This window comes from Brachyhypopomus gauderio, unplaced genomic scaffold, assembly GCF_052324685.1.
Source record: "Brachyhypopomus gauderio isolate BG-103 unplaced genomic scaffold, BGAUD_0.2 sc78, whole genome shotgun sequence".
NCBI lineage: Eukaryota > Metazoa > Chordata > Actinopteri > Gymnotiformes > Hypopomidae > Brachyhypopomus > Brachyhypopomus gauderio.
The window spans coordinates 118,123-139,613 of record NW_027506899.1 but is presented as its reverse complement, the minus strand read 5'-3'; the positions used below and the strand labels follow the sequence as shown (position 1 = coordinate 139,613).

At 42.4% G+C, this 21,491-nt stretch overlaps 2 protein-coding genes across 2 annotated transcripts in view; both read left to right on the top strand.

Annotated features, from left to right (window-relative positions):
• Positions 1-10,329, top strand: part of LOC143492526 (stonustoxin subunit beta-like) — a 123,920-nt gene extending 113,591 nt beyond the window's left edge. The window contains exons 3-4 of the mRNA XM_076990853.1: positions 9,630-9,676; positions 9,782-10,329. Coding sequence (XP_076846968.1) covers positions 9,649-9,676; positions 9,782-10,329 — 576 coding nt within the window. The 5' untranslated portion in view covers positions 9,630-9,648. The remainder of the gene's footprint in view (positions 1-9,629; positions 9,677-9,781) is intronic.
• Positions 1-21,491, top strand: part of LOC143492533 (uncharacterized) — a 695,466-nt gene that overhangs the window by 577,861 nt on the left and 96,114 nt on the right. The gene's annotated exons all lie outside the window — the stretch shown is intronic.

Genomic DNA, 21,491 nt, shown 5'->3' with positions numbered 1-21,491 from the left:
GACCATAACTCTGTAAGGTTTAACGTACTCACAGTCATTTTTCACCACATACAGTTCCATATCAGTCTGTTTGTCCATTTGAACCGATTGGAAAGAGTCGGTTCTTTGATCCGGTGTCTCTCTCTCGTCCACAAAATTCACATCTGAACCGCTCCTTGGCGGTGCACTGCGGCCTGCGGACCCGCCAGCCGAGTGCTGCCGAAAGCAATTTGAGGTCCTGCGAAACTCGGTGTGTTTTCCCTTACACGCACGTTCCAAATGTCCGGTTTTACCACATCCATGACACTGGAAATCCTTGAATCTGTTCGCTGGCGCATGTCCTCTTCTCAGGCATCGGTGACACTCACCAGGGGCATGACTCACTCGCTTCGGTTCAGTCTGCGAAGCTCCTGGCTCTCTCTGTTTCTTTTGCCGCAGACCCACATGGTCCGCGCGCAAATGGGGCGGTTGCGGACCGCGCTGCATGGACTGCAATCCCGTAGCAGTGCATTCAAAATGATTCGTTATATCAAGCAGCTTTGTCCATGACAGTCCCCCATCACTGGCAGCATGCAACAATTTGCTGCGCAGATCCTTGCTGGTAGTTCCACACACAAACTGATCTCTCAGCTCGTCCTCCAGGTTAGCTCCAAATTCACAGGTGCGAGATAGTCCCTTCAAAACCGCGACGTATTCGGCGAACGTTTCACCCACATGTTGCTTGCGATTACGGAAAGCATACCTCTCTGCTAGCACATTCTTCTTCGGTGTGTAAAAATCCTGCAGCACCTTTAGCAAGTCTGTCAAGCTCTTTTCGCCTACCTTGCTTGGCGCTACCAAATCCTTGAGCAACGCAAATGTCTTTGCTCCCACAACTGACAAAAACACAGCTCTGCTCTGATCTCCTTCGATTTTGTTGGCAAGTAAAAATTGCTGCAGCCTTTCCTCGTAGTTTTCAAAAGACTCCATGGTCTCGTCAAAAACTAAGCCAGTTTCGCTGGTATACAGCGCCATTTAAAAAATATATATATATCTATATATATATATTTTGGTATAGTGCACAGTCAAAACGGGGAACTATCCGTCGCACATAAAGGCAGACAATCCCATCCTCGTCGCCAAGTTCTGTCGTGTATTCACATAAATAAATACCACGTAGATTGAGTCAATGTCTTGTCTTTATTTGCTGACTGTACAACCGCTGTCGAACAAAAGAAAAGCCCGCCAACCGGATCTTGTCAACACGTCACTCTGCGCAAATACACACTGATTGGTTACAACCTTGACATTTGATAACTAAATCACAACACAGGTTAACTCTTAATGAACAATATGTATTAAATCAGGGTGTATTACTATACACAACAGTTACCACCACAGTCACTACTGTACAATAGCTAGCTCTTAGCCTTGCTAGTTGCTAGTTAGCTGTAGCCATAAATACAGCATGAGCAGCGATGACGTGCTACACATTTTGTGCAGTTACGCTATATTGTTGCTTTCACGGGAATGCTTGTGTTTAATATTTGTTATTTTTTACGTTCAAGATTCCCCTTCCACTGACGAGGCGAGCGGAGTTGGCGGAAAATGTTTCCTTCAACCGGGCTTTCCTCGGGGTGCTTGGCGAACTTGTGAACACCATGCGAGACAGATGCCAGTAAAAGCACACAAAATGTTGCTTGTAGTACTATAAATATTTATTTCATATAAAGCTTTACGTTATTTTTCGGTAATTTGCTTTTTGCACTTTTTTTAACTATAACTATATTATTTACATATGTTGTACTTTAAATATCTATATTTCATAATAAAGTTTGATTTCATTTGATTGTATGACTGATGCTTTTTATGCAGGGTGTGTTCAGCCTGTTTGAGTAATACCAAATTATTATCAATAATTAGAGCAACCACATACATTAATGAAGATAAAGATAAATAAGATACAATAATGCTATGTGTTAAGGGGCATCAACCGGTGTTGTGGTCGCATACAAATGATGTCACGACACTACAACCCGCGCGCCAACAGCGACTCCACCCACATTGGGGTGGTTCACCATTGTAATGGAAACACAACGCGACCGTACCGTTCCGTTGCGAATCGATCCGTATCTGTTATGGTAGTGACCATTCAATGTTCATATAGCACCCTCTTGTGGTTGTACCAGGGCAGTCGAGGAGTGAAGACAATAAAGGGTAACCGCCACGTTTACAAGGCAGTCCGAGTCTGGCTCTTATTGCCGTAATATTAGCTAAATGTAACTACGAGAACATGGTGTCAGAAGTTCTCTGGAAGGAGGAAGGACAACAGGAAAGGTAAAAACTTACTCACCAGAGAGAGAACTCGCGCCGCACGCCAGAATCAAAAGTCCGTGGGAGCAAAGCTAAGCTAACACATTAGCCAGCGCTAGCTAGCATCCCAGGAGGGGAGATTGACAGCATGGCAGCCGTACCGACTGCATTTCAAGTGTCACCGCCGCCAAAGTTTGACTTCTCCAAGCCAGAAGAGTGGCCGAAATGGATCCGACGCTTCGAACGATTCAGGATAGCATCAGGACTGGAGCTGCAGCCGGACGAAAACCAGGTTAACACTCTCATATATACAATGGGCGATGAAGCAGAGGACGTGATTACTGCACTGAACCTGACCGAAGAGGAGGCGAGTGAGTATCACACTCTCAAAGAGAAACTGGAGGAACACTTTGTTGTTAGAAGAAATGTAATTTTTGAACGTGCAAAGTTTAACCAAAGGCAGCAAGAAATAGGGGAGACCGCAGATGGTTTTATTACATCCCTGTATGCCTTGGCAGAACACTGTGGCTACGGGGCACTGCACAAAGAAATGATAAGGGACAGACTCGTCGTCGGAATAAGAGACAAGCGGCTCTCGGAGCAACTGCAAATGGATGCTGAGCTCACATTAGAAAAGGCAGTGATACGTATCCGCCAAAGTGAGCTTGTTAAGAAGCAGCAGGATCTTCTCAAAAACAACTTCAAACAGGAAAATCTGGGTAATGTAGACAGTGTCAATACCAAAACAAAATGGTTCAAAAAAAAAAAAACTGTGCCACAAAACACAGAGAGAAATGTGAAAAGTGACACAAAACAGTGCAACAGATGTGGAAAGAGACCTCCTCACAGCAAAAACATGTGTCCAGCCAGAGAGGTACTTTGCAATCAGTGTAAAAAGAAGGGACACTATGCAAGAGTATGCAGGTCGGGAGCTGTAAGAGAAATACAGGCAGCAGGTAATGACAGTGAGGAAGGAGAAGTTGCATTTTTAGGCTCAGTTGCATCAGAGGGCACGGATGATGCCTGGATCACTACGGTAAAAGTGAACAATTTGGACTGTTTGCTCAAAATAGACACGGGAGCGGATGTAACCGTGTTGCCAGAAAAAGTGTATGACTCTCTAACACAAAGGCCACAGCTGCAACCCACAAAACTGAAACTCTATGGTGCAGGTATGTCTCCACTAGCAGTTAGAGGGAAGTTTACAGCTAACATAAGCACTCCCAGCAAAACTACAGTACAGTCTGTGTACGTAGTAGCAGATCTGATACAAGGGTTACTTAGCCGCCCAGCAAGTGTAGCTCTTGGGTTGGTGGCTAGAGTAGAAGCAGTGTCGCTCACTTCAGTAGGAGCAGTGAAGCAGCAGTTCCCAAAACTATTTAGTGGTTTAGGACGAATGGAGGGAGAATACAAAATCGAGATTAAAGCAGGTGCAAAGCCATTTGCCCTGTCAACCCCAAGACGGGTCCCACTTCCCCTGCTACCCAGAGTCAAAAAGGAGCTAGCTCGTATGGAAGAGTTAGGGGTAATCTCCAGAGTAGAGCAGCCTACTGATTGGTGTGCAGGAATGGTCCCAGTACCTAAACCAAACAGAGAGGAAGTACGTGTGTGCGTTGACTTAACCAAACTGAACAATTCTGTCAAAAGAGAACGGCACATGTTACCATCAGTGGAGCACACCCTAGGACAGCTAGAGGGCGCAAAGTTATTCTCAAAACTTGATGCAAACTCAGGATTTTGGCAGATACCTTTGTCCAGGGACTCAGCCGTTCTCACAACCTTCATCACACCATTCGGGAGATATTGTTTCAATAGACTTTGTTTCGGAATCTCCTCAGCTCCCGAGCATTTCCAGAAACGGATGTCTCAGCTCTTGGAGGGGCTGGATGGAGTTGTCTGCCTAATGGACGATATTTTGGTGTATGCAGACACACAGGCCCAGCATGACAAGCGACTGGTGGCAGTTCTAGAGCGGCTTACAAAAGCAGGGGTGACATTAAACAGCGAGAAATGTGAATTTGCAAAAACCTCCATCAAGTTTCTGGGACAAATCATTGACAGTACAGGGGTCAAAGCCGACCCAGAAAAAGTGAAAGCTGTCAGCAACATGGAGGCCCCCACCGATGTAAGTGGAGTGAGGCGATTCTTAGGAATGGTAAATCACTTGGGAAAATACCTTCCTCACCTAGCAGAGAAAACACAGCCACTGAGAGAACTACTCAGTACCAAAAACATGTGGTGCTGGAGTGAAGTGCAACAAACGGCATTCGACAACATTAAGTCAGAGCTGAGTAAACCACCACACTTGGCACTTTACAACCCCAAAATACAGACAACAGTGTCAGCTGATGCATCTTCATATGGACTGGGAGCAGTGCTACTTCAGAAACAAGAGGACGGTACGACCAAGCCAGTCGCATTTGCTTCAAGAGCACTAACCCCCACTGAACAAAGATATGCTCAAATAGAGAAGGAGGCATTAGCCATAACCTGGGCATGCGAGCGGTTTTCTGACTTTCTTATAGGCATCGAGTTTCATGTTGAGACAGATCACAAACCCTTAGTACCACTTTTGGGCTCAAAGAATTTGGATGAACTGCCACCACGGGTACAAAGACTGAGAATGAGGTTGATGAGGTACTCTTTCACCATCTCACATGTCCCAGGCAAACACATAGCAACGGCAGATGTCCTATCCAGAGCACCAGAAAGGACTGTTTGTGACAACACACTGAGGGAAGAGATTGACTTGTATGCACACCAAGTGATCTCAGCTCTTCCGGCAACAGAAGAGAAACTACTACAGATAAGAGAGCAACAAGAAAAAGATGAAACACTGAAACAAGTCAAACAATACTGTACAAAGGGCTGGCCAGACAAGCACAAAATACCAGGTCCATGTTTCCCATACCACCAACATGCAGGGGACCTGACGGTGGAAAATGGACTTCTGATCAAAGGTATGCGCATTGTTATTCCAAAAACATTACAAAAAGATGTTTTGACACGACTGCACACAGGTCACCAGGGCATTGCGAAGTCCAGGGAACTAGCTAAGCAGTCAGTATGGTGGCCAGGACTGAGCTCTCAACTACAACAGCTAGTGGCTGAATGTGAGACATGTGCAAAGGTGAGACAGCAACACAGAGAAACACTCATGCCAACGGAGTTTCCTACACGACCTTGGGAGTTGGTTGGTGCAGACCTTTTCGACTGGAGTCACAGCCAATATTTGGTTGTAGTGGACTATTTCTCAAGATACATAGAAATAGCTAAGCTGTCGTCTACTACATCAGCAGCAGTGATTGATCACTTAAAGTCCATATTTGCGCGCCATGGCATACCAGCAGAGTTTAGATCAGATAATGGCCCTCAGTTCTCCTCAGAGCACTTTCGCCAGTTTGCTTCAGAGTGGTGCTTTGCTCACACCACCTCCAGCCCGAAATTTCCCCAGAGCAATGGTGAGGCTGAAAGAGCAGTCAGGACAGTAAAGAGTTTCCTACAAAAGGAAGGAGATCCATATCTTGCTCTCATGGCATATCGGGCCACACCACTTGCCAATGGACATAGTCCTGCAGAGCTCCTGATGGGGAGGAAACTTCGTACCACAGTACCTATCCTTCCGTCCTGCCTCATCCCTGGCCAGATTAACATCACCACACTGAGAGAGAGAGAAAGGAAAGAGAGAGAGAAACAATGGAAATGGTTCAACAAAAGACACAGAGCACATGACCTTGCTGGACTACACCCAGGAGATCAAGTCTGGATCACGGACATGAAAGAAAATGGGTCTATATCAGGCAGAGCAGAGACGCCCCGGTCTTACCTTGTTGAGACCCCCAGGGGGCTCCTACGTAGAAACAGGAGCCATCTCATCACACTACAAGGGACTAGAACTGAATCTATGGAACAACCAAGCCCTACCCTGCCTGAGAATACCAACCCTGTTCCGGAACAGACTCAGCAGTCTCCTGTATCACCAGACAACCAAACTACTGCAAGAAGATACCCAACAAGGGACAGAAACCCACCGAGGTACCTTAAGGACTTTGAGATAGGCAGAAAGTACTCTCGGACATCTGAGTGACCAACCCGGGGCAGAATAATCCCCTCACTCAGTTGAAGGATCGGGTTGTCTACCCCACCTTCATAGTTAGTTGGAATAAGTTCACAATTTAATTAGATAATAGATAAAGTAATGAATACTTTATTATATAGTTGAGTTCAAGTAACAGCCTTTGAATATGTTGCCTTTAGTTTAACTGGAATGGTTCTGTCGCTGCTAAAAGATAAGGGAATTTGCAATTATAACATTATTGCTTATAATGTACTCAGAAGGGGGGATGTTATGGTAGTGACCATTCAATGTTCATATAGCACCCTCTTGTGGTTGTACCAGGGCAGTCGAGGAGTGAAGACAATAAAGGGTAACCGCCACGTTTACAAAGCAGTCCGAGTCTGGCTCTTATTGCCGTAATATTAGCTAAATGTAACTACCAGAACAGTATCGAACCGTACCGCGCCAAGCAGGCCCGTGTGGAAATGCGCTGTAATGTGATGAGCTGAATGCACACGCACACGCAACTTTAATCTAAACTCTCCACTCAGGGATTTTAATCAAATCAAATCAAATCAAATCTATTTGTATAGCGCTTTTCACAACACATGTTGTCACAAAGCAGCTTTACAGGATTTACAAGGTTAACAATACTATGGGTCCAAATCCCCAATGAGCAAGCCAAAGGCGACAGTGGCAAGGAAAAACTCCCTATGATGGTGGGGAATAGGAAGAAACCTTGGGAGGACCAAGACTCAAAAGGGAACCCATCCTCCATTGGGCGGCCCGTTAACACACAAATTACACAAAAACAAATTATACAGATGAATACACAAGTCACAAATAAATCACACAATCAGGCTAAGCATAAGGTAACTAGAATGAAAGTTCTGGGTGTTGATATTGTCAATGTAAATGTCTTATAATGAACAATTATTATGTCTTATAATCCTGCTCTTCTGATCAGGACTTTAATGACTTACCAGCACTTTCTTACACCCATGCTGCTCTTTCAATTGTCTCTGTTTCTAAATGTGTTCTTATAGAATAGAATAGAATAAACTTTATTAATCTTGGAGGAAATTAGGGTCTCAGTACCATGTAACAGTGATGGATAAATACAAAGTATAAAGATTAACAGTATAAAATATAATATAGAGAATGTAACAGAAAGTATAATAGAAAAATAAATGTGTAACCATAACTGAGCAATCAGATGTAGACACAGATGAACTAGACACTGGATGAATGATTTTAGGTACAATATATACAGACTATGGATTAAGATATTAGGATTAAGATATTAAATAGTCATTAAATATAAATGCTAGAGTGGTAAAGTGGTAGAGTACTAGAGTTCTGAAGAGTGAGAAAGCAGCAGTGATGTGGAGAAGAGTGAACAAAGCCGTCTGCACGGAGGACGCCATCTTGGAGATGAGAGTGGAGGAACCTTCACTACAGTTCCCAGCATCTCTAGCTGCTCCATGCAGACTGATCTGGAAATACATATCTATCTATCTATCTATCTCTCTCTCTCCCTCCTTCTCTCTCTCTCCTTTCTTCAGATTGTCAGGTTGTCTGGTTACAGAGGAAGGTTGTTCTTCTCTGGCTTCAGCTCTGAACTCAAACCCCTCACACCTGAAAGAACTGGATCTGACCTACAACCACCCAGGAGAGTCAGGAGTGAAGCTGCTCTCTGCTAGACTGGAGGATCCACACTGCAGACTGGACAAACTCAGGTAACATTATAGTGTGTGTGTGTGTGTCCTAGAGTTCATGAGTAACTAAACTACTGAAGGCCATAATCATCTGTTCCTTATGTATTTCTGACTGGTCTCCCTATTAATAATTCATCCTGTTTGTAGACTCTGCTGTGCAGTGATATGTTTGTAGTGTATTTGTTGTCTAGTGTTTGGTTTTAGGGTGAGTTGGGGAGTCAGTGTTATAGTAAACTGTACTGCAGTGTGTTGTAGTGAGTGTGACAGTGTTAGTGGGTGGAGCTGTGTAGGCCAGAGGGCGGAGCTACAGTCCTCCTGCCTGACAGGTTGGTTCCTGCTCCCCATCATGATGGACAGGTGTGTGTCATCAGGGGGAGGAGCCTGGACTCTTTAAAACAGAGACAGCAGCTGTATGAACAGCATCCACAATGTGATGGAGGAACTTTACAGTTGTGTCATTTCACCTGTGTGTGTGTGTGTGTGTGTGTGTGTGTGTTCAGGGCTACACTGTAATCACAGAACAAACACAGACACAGTAGCACAACATTTACTGACCAAAATAGTTCAGATGTTTGTCTAAAAATAAATAAATCTCCTAAAGTTGGTGATGTAACTTGGGTCACTCAGAGGCTGGACACAAATGTGAGCTTTTATGAGGTTTATTATAAACGGCCCAAAATACATCTACAATTAAGAAAAACACAGATAAACTAAAGACAACAACCATGTAATACAACTACAGACACATAAATGAAACAGAACATATTGAATATACAACAAGAGCTACGTGTGATGACCAGTAAAGGTTATACTGAAAACAAGGGCTACAAACACCTGAGGAACTGGGGAATGAAACCAGGTGCAGGTGAAAACACTAATGAGGAGGAGGGTGACAGGGATGGGGCGTGAAGACAGACACAACAAGGAAATTCAAAATAAAAGCACACATAAAAGGTAAACCAAGAAGTTAAATCAAAACAGAAGAGGAGTTGTCATGTGACACGTCATGGAGTGGGTGATCATGATAGATGTTTAGTCTGACAGTACAGAGACGGTCCTGACAGTGTGAGTGTAAAATCTACTGAACACTCACAACTGTAAACTCATGTATGAATTCAGTGTATCTTCGTCTTGTCTGCATTCAGGGAGAGATGGTTGTCATGACAACATGCCATCAGGTCCCCCTGTATGCTGTCTGGTCCAACCAGTTTGATGATGCTGGTGTTATACTGGGAGGACACACAGTCCTGGGAGAGAGAGAGAGAGAGAGAGAGAGAGAGAGAGAGAGAGAGAGAAGGTAGAAGAGAGACAGAGAAAGAGCATGAGAGGTAGAGAGATGAAGGAAAAAGGGAAAGGAGGGAGATAAAGAGGGAAAGAACAAAAGGGGAAGGAATAGAGGTAGAGATGGAGAGAGTGGGAGAGAAAGATGAAAAGAGGGAGGAGGGGAAAGGGAGAAAGGGATGAAGAGAAAGAATAGGAGAGATGTAAATAGGGAGAAAGAATGAAAGAATTAGAATTAGAATGTTTAAACACTGTGTGTGTGTGTGTGTGTGTGTGTGTGTGTGTGTGTGTGTGTGTTTTAGGGTGGATCATACAGGGACGATGAGAATCAAACCAGGACTAAGAAAATGTGAGTTCACTGTTTCAGTATAACACACTCACACACACACACACACACACTCACACAGTAGTTGTGTTGTGTGTTCTCTCCTCTAATGTCTGTTCTTGTGTGCAGATGCGTGTGAGTTCACACTGGACCCAAACACAGCACACAGACTCCTCTCTCTGTCTGAGGGGAACAGGAAGGTGATGCCTGTGTGGGGGGAGCAGCAGTCGTATCCTGATCATCCAGACAGATTTGATTACTATATGAATGTGTTGAGTAGAGAGAGTGTGTGTGGAGAGAGTGTGTGTGAACGCTGTTACTGGGAGGCTGAGTGGAGTGGACGTGCTCTTATAGCAGTGACATATAAAGGAATCAGCAGGAAAGGACGCAGTGATGACTGTGACTTTGGATGGAATATAAAGTCCTGGCGTCTTTACTGCTCTAATAACAGATACACTGTCAGACACAATAAGAAGGGAACTGTCATCTCTGTCCCCTCCATCTCCAACAGAGTAGGAGTGTATGTGGACTGGCCCGCCGGCACTCTGTCCTTCTACAGTGTCTCCTCTCACACACACACACTCACACACTTACACACATTCAACTCCACATTCACTCAACCCCTCTATGCAGGGATTAGGGTGTTTCCTGACTCCTCAGTGTGTGTGTGTGTGTGAACTAGAATAACCTACAAGTCCTGCAAGAACACCCGAGTCTCCATGGTAACACTCCTCTACACACACAACTGGACACGACGACTGATCCAGTGAACATCCACACACACACACACACACACACACACACACACACACACACACACACACACACACACACACACACACACACACACACACTCCCCCCTCTCTCCTACACACACACACACACTCCCCCCTCTCTCCTACACACACACACACACACACTCCCCCCTCTCTCCTACACACACACACACACACACTCCCCCCTCTCTCCTACACACACACACACACACTCATCCCCCCCCCTCTCTCCTACACACACACACACTCCCACCTCTCTCCTACACACACACACACACACACACACACACACACACACACACCTCCTCTCTCCAACACACACACACACACTCCCCTCCAACACACACACACACACACACCCCTCTCTCCAACACACACACACACACACACACACACACACACACACACACACACACACACCCCTCTCTCCAACACACACACACTAGGGATGCAAATGATTAATCGACTTTCGATTAATTGTCGATTAAGACGTTACTCGATCAAAATGTATTAATCACGATTAATCATTAGAGAGCGCTCCTGTATTACCTTGAACAGAGCGTAAGAACGAGAGGTGAACACGTGTCGCGAAAGACCAGAGTGGAAAACAAAATGAAGCGGGCGAAAAGACGTGCGGTGTGGGACCATTTTGAAGCGTGTTCGGGAAACAAGGCAGAAACTGCGTAATCCAGAAAATCCCAAGGAGGGAAACTTTATTTTCCACGCAACTCAAACAATAGCACTGTTCTCTTCCCCTCCCCTGGCGCGCGCAGGCGCCGCTCTCCCAGTGTCACTTAAAGGGCCAAGTGCCTGTCTGTTAGGGAACTCGCTGCGAGGAGTAGTAGTCGCTACAATTTCAACATTGTTAATTTAGGCAAAGAAGTCAAATGTTCTGTGTGTAATGCGGTATTGAAGTACAACAGTTCCACTAGCTCACTCAATTATCATTTGAACACCATGCATGCAGCTGTCCTGCATATCACCAGTGCACCTGGTCAACCTAAAATCACAGCTACACTGGGAAGGCGAGCGTTTTCGAAGCTCGCTACAAAAAAATACGAGTGAGCTAAAAACAAAGCTATCTACTGCTACTACTGTAGCCCTTACAACAGATTGTTGGACGGCTCCAACAACAGAAAGTTACATTACTGTGATGTGCCACTACACTGACGAGAACTGGCAGCTAAAATCTGCAGTGCTGATTACGACGAACATGTCGGATAGACACACCGCTGACAGTTTAACTGACAAGCTCAATGATGTTGTGGAAACTTGGGCACTCTCCAGTCGCGTTACAGCATGTGTTCACTACAAAGCTAGAAACATTGTCCAAACATGGGCTCAATAATATTCTGTTTGGCTCTCTATTTAATTTCTTCTTTTTTTTAAACATTTTTTTTAATGTCTAATGTTTCAAATTGAACTGAGCCAGTCCTTAATTTATTCCTTTTTTAAAATGAAAGAATGTATTTTGTTATACCATAAAAATTTCCTCATGCATAATTACTTGAGCAATATATAATATAATACAATATAATTATCATAATATAATATATACTTTTTGAACAAAGTGTTTTAACTACACTGCTCAAAAAAATAAAGGGAACACTTAAACAACACAATGTAACTCCAAGTCATCCACACTTCGTGTTCAGATAGGAAGCAACACTGATTGTGAATCAATTTCAACTGCTCTTGTGCAAATGGAACAGACAACAGGTAGAAATGAGAGATTTTCAACTGATTTCAAAGATTTTTTTTTAATTGAGATCTAGGATGTGTTATTTTAGTGTTCCCTTAATTTTTTTGAGCAGTATATTTAGCTGATAATAATAATAATAATAATAATAATCTTTATTTGTATAGCACCTTTCATACATACATGTAACTCAAAGTGCTTTACAGTATAAATAAAAGAAACATTAAAAGGATATAAGACAAAGACAAAAGACAAAAAGAAAATGTTAAAAGAAATTAAAGATAAAAATATTAAAATAACATAAAAAGTAAAAAGTGAACTAAGATAATAAAAAGTAAAGTAAATAAGATAAAACTATTAAGATAAGAGTTTCTTAACTAAAAGCGGATCTAAACAGGAATGTTTTGAGACTGCTCTTAAAACTATGCAGGGATGAAATGCCTCTGAGCTCTTCAGGAAGAGAATTCCAGAGCTTTGGGCCATAGTGGCTAAAAGCACCCTCGCCAATCTTTAATCGGCTTTTAGGAATCACCAGTAGATTACTGTTTGAAGACCTGAGAGACCTGACTGGAACATATCTAACAATCATTTCACTTAGGTAAAGAGGGGCAAGACCATGAAGACATTTAAAAACCATGACTAGAACCTTAAAATCTATTCTAAAGCTGACAGGTAACCAGTGCAGTGAGTGGAGTGCAGGTGTAATATGATCTCTCTTTCTCCTGCGGGTCAGAACCCTTGCAGCCGCGTTCTGAACTCGCTGTAGGTGCGAAATAGAGCTCTTTGGAAGAGCAGATAGAACAGCGTTACAATAATCTAGCCTTGATGTGATAAATGCATGGACAAGTTTTTCACTGTCAGCAGGAGAGAGCATATCTCGGACCTTAGCGATGTTTCGAAGATGAAAGTAAGCTGTCTTGCATGTAGTCATGATGTGTGATTTGAAGCTGAGCTCATTATCAAAGGTGACGCCCAGGTTCTTAACACATTGTCTGGCTTTCAGATTCATTTGATTTAAATAAGTCTGGACATCATTCCTTTGTGAATCACTGCCAAGAACAAGAACCTCTGTCTTCTGTTTATTTAATTGCAGAAAATTGTCAGACATCCATGTCTGTATATCATCTATGCAGTCAAACAGTGAGCAAATTGATTTTAGGGCTTTAGGTTCTAGCGAAATATAAAGTTGAGTGTCATCTGCATATTGATGATAACTAATACCATGTTTATTAATGATGTGTGGTAACGGAAGCATATATAGGTTGAATAGTAACGGCCCAAGAATTGATCCTTGGGGGACGCCACAAGTTATTTTTTGACGTGTGGAGGAAGAGGTACCTAATGCTACATAGTAATCACGCCCAGTTAGGTACGATCTAAACCAGTCTAAGACTAAGCCACTAAGGCCTACCCAGCTCTCTAGTCGATCAAGAAGTATTTCATGATCAACGGTGTCAAAAGCGGCACTTAAATCTAGCAGAAAAAGGACTGAGAGTTTGCCTGCATCCTTATTCAATCTCAAGTCATTTACTACCTTAACTAGGGCTGTTTCAGTGCTGTGGAGAGCTCTGAAACCAGATTGAAAAGTGTCATTTATTTGATTTACTTTTACATAGTCATTCAACTGGATTGACACTACTTTTTCAATGATTTTGCTAAGAAAGGAAAGGTTAGATATAGGTCGATAATTATTAAGAATTGTGGGATCAAGATTTCTGTTCTTTAATAGTGGTTTAACCATTGCAGTTTTAAAAATTTTAGGAAATTCACCCAATTGCAGAGACTGATTAACAATCGTTAGAACTTCATTTGCTAATGAGCTCAGAACCTGCTTGAAAAAGCTTGTTGGTAAAGGGTCCAGTTCACAAGTAGAGGATTTTAGTGATGAAATCACATCAAGTAGTGTTACCATGTGAACTTCTTGGAAATAAGACATATTAAAGTTAGGCTGAGTAACTGATATAAGGGTTGATGGTCTATTAGTGCTTGTTGCTATGTTCTGCCTTATACTAGTAATCTTGTCCCTAAAAAATATAGCAAACTCCTCACATTTTTCAACTGAAACAGTCTCAGGGAAGCCACAGGAGGTGGGGTTTACTAGCTGATCTATGCTTCTGAACAAGACAGCTGAGTTATTATTGGATGAATTGATTAAGGTAGAGAAATAGTTTTTCCTTGCTGATTTCACTTCACTGTTGTAATTCTGCAATGTTGTTTTATAAATATCAAAATGTACTTGCAATTTTGACTTTCGCCAACGTCTCTCAGCCTGCCTACAATCTTGCCTAAATTTTACAATAGATGGAGTGTTTCTCCAGGGCATCTTAATTTTACCAGAGATTATTTTAGTTACCTTTGGTGCCACAGCATCAATACAGTTCCTAACTCTGTGTGTGAATGTTTCAACTAGCTCATTCCCATTTTCTGAGAGGGGAGGGAGGGACTGTATCATGTCTGTGAAGGCCACGGCACTGCCAGCACTGAGATAACGCTTGGTTATTGTGCGCTTTTCACTGAGTGTTCTAGTAGATAATGATATGTTGAAAAATACACCAAAATGGTCAGAGATTGCAACATCAGTAATTTCAGTATTATTAACCTCTATACGTTTAGAAATGACCAAATCTAAAATGTGGCCATGCTTATGAGTTGGGCCTGATACATGCTGTATGAGATCAAAAGAGTTAAGCATCCTCATGAATTCTGAAGTGATTGGATTTGTGGATATATCCATGTGAATATTACAATCCCCAGCAATTAAAACATAATCAAAATCAATTAAAATCCTTGAAAGCATTTCTTCAAAATCTTCAAGAAAATCTGCATGTAGTCTGGGAGGATGATAGATAACAATCAAAAGAACTGAATAAGTACTGTTGAGTTGTACTGCCAGATATTCAAACGTAGGATGTTCCCCTAATGAGATCTGCTTACATCGGAATGCTTTATGGTAAAAACATGCAACACCACCACCTCTCTTATTTACCCTGGAGACATTAAAATAGTTAAAGTCGGGAGGTGAAGCTTCATTTAGCACTATTGCTCCATTGCTATCAAGCCAAGTCTCTGTTAGAAAAAGAAAGTCCAGACAGTAATCTTCAATTAATTTAGCTATTATAAAAGACTTGTTTGTGAGTGAGCGGACGTTTAGTAAGGAGACTTTGAAGACTTGATGTGTTTGATCAGCATCGCTTACATCACTTGTGCATTTCACTGGGATCAAATTTTGTTTGTTACAATGTTTTGTACCCTTATGTTTTCTTCTGATTACATTTTTATTTCGATTCTGAGAGCCATGCCACCGGCTATTTAAAATAACTGGAATGTAGCACTGACTAGGAGCATGGGTTCCAGTGTGTCAGACCTGAGAATTCACTGAGTGTGCAGGAGAAGTGGGTGAGTTCCTGCAAGACAGCAGACTGTAGTGTTGCAGAACCTCTTCAATCTCCTGGAGTTTACCTCTGAGACTGTGGACAGATTCTCTGACAGGAGATGGTGGGCTCCTTTGACTGACATTACTGACGTTACTGCTGGCGGTTGGGTGCAGGTTCCGCATGTGAGTGATTCCATACATTAGATTATCCACAAGCATTTGAATCCCAGCCCTGTTAGGGTGAAGCTGATCAGGTTTAAAAAGCTCAGGACGCCTCCAAAAAATGTTGAAATTGTCAATGAAGTTTACCTTCCGATGTACACAGGCTGTAGTGAGCCAGCTGTTTAGAGTCAGCAGTCTGGTAAAGTGACCACTGCCTCGACGTGCAGTTGGTATCGGTCCAGAAATGAACACTTCACACCGGGAAAACTCCAGAATGTCGAGCAGATGGTTAAAATCCTGTTTCAGTATCTCAGACTGTTGTTTGTAAACATCGCTAGAGCCGACATGTACAATCAGTCTTTCCGTAGCTGGATGGTCATGCAATATGTGTGGAATCATGGGTATCACTTCACAGACAGTAACACGAGGAAAGCAAAAGGCCTTAATACTGTTGCTCCATACATCTCTGATGACTGAGTCCCCAATTAGCAGCGTTTTGGGCTGTGGCGGTGTTCCTCGTCTTCTTTCACCATTAATGCCTCGGCGGCTAACATGGTTAGCATCCCGATGGCCAACATGGTTAGCATCCCGATGGCCAACATGGTTAGCATCCCGATGGCCAGCATGGTTACCACCCCGATGGCCAGCATGGTTACCACCCCGATGGCCAGCATGGTTACCACCCCGATGGCCAACATGGTTACCACCCCGATGGCCAACATGGTTACCACCCCGATGGCCAACATGGTTAGCATCCCGATGGCTAACCCTCTTAGCATGCTTGTTAGCATGCTGCTGGCTAACACAGTTGGCAGCCTGGTGGTTGGTCCGCGAATGGCCAGAGTTATTTGCAAGCTTAGCAGCCAGACTGGAGTCGGATCTCTGATGCTGATTGGGGTGCGTTTGATGTCCTTGATGTCCTGGAGAGGGAGGCAGTATGTTGTGATGAGACTGCTCAGTTTCTGCTACTTCAGTTGAGGCAAGAGCTTCATATCTGTTATCGAGAAGAATGTTCTGTTCTGAAGATTGCTGCTTGCCGCCGCTGCTGTGCTGGTTTCTGCTACGTTCCTTCCCCCGAACAAGAGTCCAGCCCTTATCATTGTTGTTGTTAACAGGATTAGGAGTTGAGGCCAAGATGAGCTTAGGCTTTGCCCCCAGTACATCCCAGCGACAATGGAGAGAAACGTCTCTTTCTTTGCCAGTCACAGGGACGGTTTTGTCAGCGGTTTGTGTGGCAAGAATCGAGTCCAGATATTCTTCCTCCTCCCTTATAGAATGTAAGGTATGGATTCTTTCCTGAAGTTCTGCAACCCTCTGAGACAGTTTGATACACTCAGAGCAAATAGATGATGTGGAAGCATGAGCCATAATCGCAAAAGCACCGGGCACAAGGCTCAAATATCCAAGTTAAAAATCCAAAGTGCAAAAATAACACCCAATAAGTTCTGGCAGGTATTTCACAGCTGAAAACAATATCAGCTGCTGATAAAACAGTGCACAAAAACCACTCACAAGGATGAGGCGCAAAAAACAATTCACTCGCAGTGTCGGACTGTCGGAATGTAAAAAATGCTAAATAATCCTTTATAGATGAATGTAAAAAAGCTTACCAAGTGAAGTAACGAGTAATGGATCCTTTTAACTTGTAAAAATAACTTGAACTTGTAGATATAACTCAAACAAATGAAAGGACAGGCAGAGCTGACAGAAAAGCGTCTGTACAGGAGGAAAGCAGGAAGGGCTGATATTTTTAAAAGCCCTATTGAAACACTGAAATTCAGGTGAAAATCGCCGCTTATCGATTAATCGAAAGTCGATCGATAAGATCAGTCAACTAACGATTAATGAATTAATCGATAATTTGCATCCCTAACACACACCACACACACTCTTCCCCCTCTCACCTACACACACACACATACACACATACATTTTCTGTTTTACACAAACATCTCCGTCTCTCTCACACACACACACACTTTTCTCTGAGGGTATGTTTTCTGTTTTACACAAACATTTCTGTCACACACACACACACTTTTCTCTGAGTGTATGTGTATGTATGTATGTTTTTTGTTTTACGCAAACATATCTGTGACACACACACACACACCCCCCCCTCCAACACACACACTCTCCCCCTTTCTCCTACACACACACACACACACTCCCCCTCTCCTACACACACACACACACACACACACTCCCCCTCTCTCCTACACACACATTTTTGTGAAATATCAGAACACCAGAGGAAACCATACCAAATGGGGACATGCCTTTCTGAGTACTCTAGAAACACAACAAGCAAGATTTTTGTTGCATATAGCACCCACATGATGTCTATCTGTTGATTTTTACACTAAGTGCTTATTACAAAAAGCTGAGATTTTTCTGGTTTATGTTATATTTTAGGACAGTTTCAGGTTTATGCTCACTTCTAGGACATGCATGCACACACTCATTTAAGTCTCACACTACCAACATAATAAGGACATAGTAACTAAGGACATAGTAAATCCAAGGACCAAGTTACACACTTGGTACAGTACAAGTCAAGGACACATCAACAGTGCACTAGCCACAGATTAAGAAACACAGGACAGGTGAGACGAATTATGTTTTTGAATCTAAATGAGTCCATCTATGTTTTAAAAGTGTGATATCCTGAAACCAAAGTGCTTTACTCTAGCATTTACAGAAGTAAATATTCTGGCCTTATTCATGAAAACAAGAGCAGTACGTTGTTAATTGTAAATCCTTTATATAGTCATATTTCTTGCATTTATAAGAGTGAAGTTTCAATACTTTGCATTAAGTAATACAAATCACCAGGAATCCAGCTTTACTTTACTGTTTTTAATTCAGTTCTGAACCACATTTTGATTTCTGCATGCCATATGCGTATCTGCCACATACACTACCAATCTGGTAAACTTAAAACTTTGCTAGTTTGAATAAGGGCCAATTCACATAATGAAAATCTCATCACCTACTAATCCCATGACTAACCTAAAATTAGTCACTGTGATCACTACTGATCACATACTGTTCATAATGGGAAATTATTACATTTATTAAATAAAAATGCACTCAAAAAGGAAATAAAATGAATAAGCAGACAAAGCAGATAAAGTGCAACAAATTGTCCTGAAAAGTGTAACTGAGGTAAATAAAGTTTCTTAAAATTGTTTAAAGAAAAATCTTGATGGAGACTACAAACTCATCAGGTTCAGATAGTAGGCATGAGACACAGTCTCTCTTACCAGGAACTTGGCAACTGTTTATAAATCGCATTAGATGTTTCTCAACAGCTTGTACCTCATCATCTGACCACTTCTTGCTCTGTGTGATGCCTGCAGACAAATGTACTGTGAAATGCACTCCCAGTTCTCACACAAGCACAAATACAGTAAATGCTAAAATGTTTGAAAACCTATAACTGCAGATCACATAAAAAAAAACTAAACTAAACATAGTTTAAGTTTCTTTACCAGTAGTCTGTGTGGAAAGTTGATGACTTTGGTCAAGAGACAAGTCATGTTTCCGCTTCATCCCTTTATTACCCCGATCTTAAAGAACAGGAAATATTATCTTAAATATATGTATAATAGTGGACATTTCATGAACATGCAAAGACATTGTCATAAGTCAAATCATGAGACAATTTTGATCAAACATATGCCTACATGAAAGATAATGAAGCTAATAGAGGACAAAAAATAAGCTAGCTTACCATGTGGATTTGAGGACTGTGCACTTTCAGAGGGTGATGGTTCAGGAGTTCTGGAGCTACAGCTTGGCTGAGGGTCATCTGGCTCGGCCTCATCACTTGATGTATCAGCATTAGAGTCTTCAACTTCATCTGATCAAGAAAAAACATTTGCATACATACATATATACACACACACACACAGTTTTTACATATTATAAAAGTTCCCTACCTTGTGGATTAATGACAATTTCATCTAACGTAGCACCCTGGAATTCTGATAGTGTCCCTCTTTCCATTGCAAAAAGAAGCTTGCTCATTTTGGCAAGTTGCAAAGTACTTTCAGGTAAACGGTAGTATTGGCGATGAATCCTAATGTCATGCCCCAAAAAACTGGCAAGCTGATCCATTTCCTTGTCTTTCAAATTCAACACCGTTTACAGAGTTGCAATCTGCTTCCTTAATTTTGTGGATGAAAGGGCTGATGGACTTCTTGCACCACAGGATTCTCCAAACTCATGCAGAACATCTGATCTACGATAAGATGAAAGAGCGTTTGGACGTGCAAACAGGTGTACATTCTCCTCCGGAACCTGACAGATATCTCTTTGCTGGACGAGGAGGTCCATGCAATTGACCATATCAGGGGTCAGCAGCACAGCCACCTTCCTGCCCCTCTTGCCACGAATTTCTACTCTTTGGAAGTGTTCACACAGCTTCTTTTCAAAATCACTAAGACCAGAGGCAAGGTCTTCATGAACTGTTGATTTTACTCTTGAAACATAAGACTCCAGCTTCATCCTTGAAGCCTCTCCACCCCTCCTTCTGTTAAAAGTATGACTTTGGCAAGCGCCAACTTGCATAGGTTTTGACATCAGAGTGGTCCTTCAGAGCATGCTGATATTTTGTCATCTCAGTATTTAAAAAGGAGTGCAAAGTTTTGACATCTTCTGTGAAGGGCAAAACCTGAGGTTTGTTCATTTTTGCCTCATTAAGTGTTGTTCCTGCTGCTGCTGAAATGGACTCATTCCATTTATGCTCTTGGAGAACCCTGAAGCTGCGTGCATCCTCAGCCAGCCTCTCTCTGCCCGTTATTATTGCACTGCATTCCACTGAAGTTGCTATTTTTGATAAACTGTGGCCAAGCTTCAGAGCCAACGATGGAATCCTCTAAGTGTTGGTCTCCTCACAATGCCCAGAAACAGCTCTCACAGATTTTATGACATGGGGAAAATTTGATGGCAAGACAAAATCTTCCATAGACCGAATAGGTGTCAGTCTTCTTGCCTCCAAGAGTAGACGTCCCACCTCTCTCATTTTTTGACGAATGTAATCATTCTTTGTGGAACTTGGGTTCAGCTTGTTGAACATCTGTTCTCCAAAAAGTAATATGTATTTATCATTTCTAATTACAGCAGAAACTTCATCATGTTTCATTTGACACATAACAGTTTTCCAAAATGCTTTGCTAACATCAGGAGGAACACGTGCCATGCAGTTGAGTGACTGAACCATCTTTTTTCTATTCCCAGGCTCATCAACTTTAGGGTTCTGTGGACAGTTTCTAATATGCCTGCAGAGTGACTTCCTTGCATATAGACCCTGGCAGTGTATACAGTGCGTAAACTCTTGAGTGGATCCAAGTTTCTGAGGTCTCCTACGGGCAACCAAATCTCCTTTGCCACTACTTGATATCAAAGCATTATGCAAAAAATTGCCTCTGGTGGTCAACAAACGTAATCGAACTCGTCTTTCTTTTGATTTCTTATCAAAGCTGAATGCTTTTGCTACGTCTGGTTCATTGTGATGTACATACTGCAGGTGTCTTGATATTTTAGAGTATGGCTTCTCACAATAAAGGCAGTACTGCTTCTTTGCGTATCGCCAGCTTTTACTTGAGGTTGGCATTGGAACTACATGAACACATCCCTGATCTGAAGGGGTGCTGGTATCAGGTTATGTAGGACAGCTTTCACGTGAGCTACTTGCATGAATTTCTGAAGAAGACACTTGACACTGGGAGTTGACAGCTTTGACTACCCCCTTTTGCTGGATTCGTGTTAACACACTGTCTTTATCATCGTTTCTCTTTAGTTTTTTGGGCGAAATATTACTCA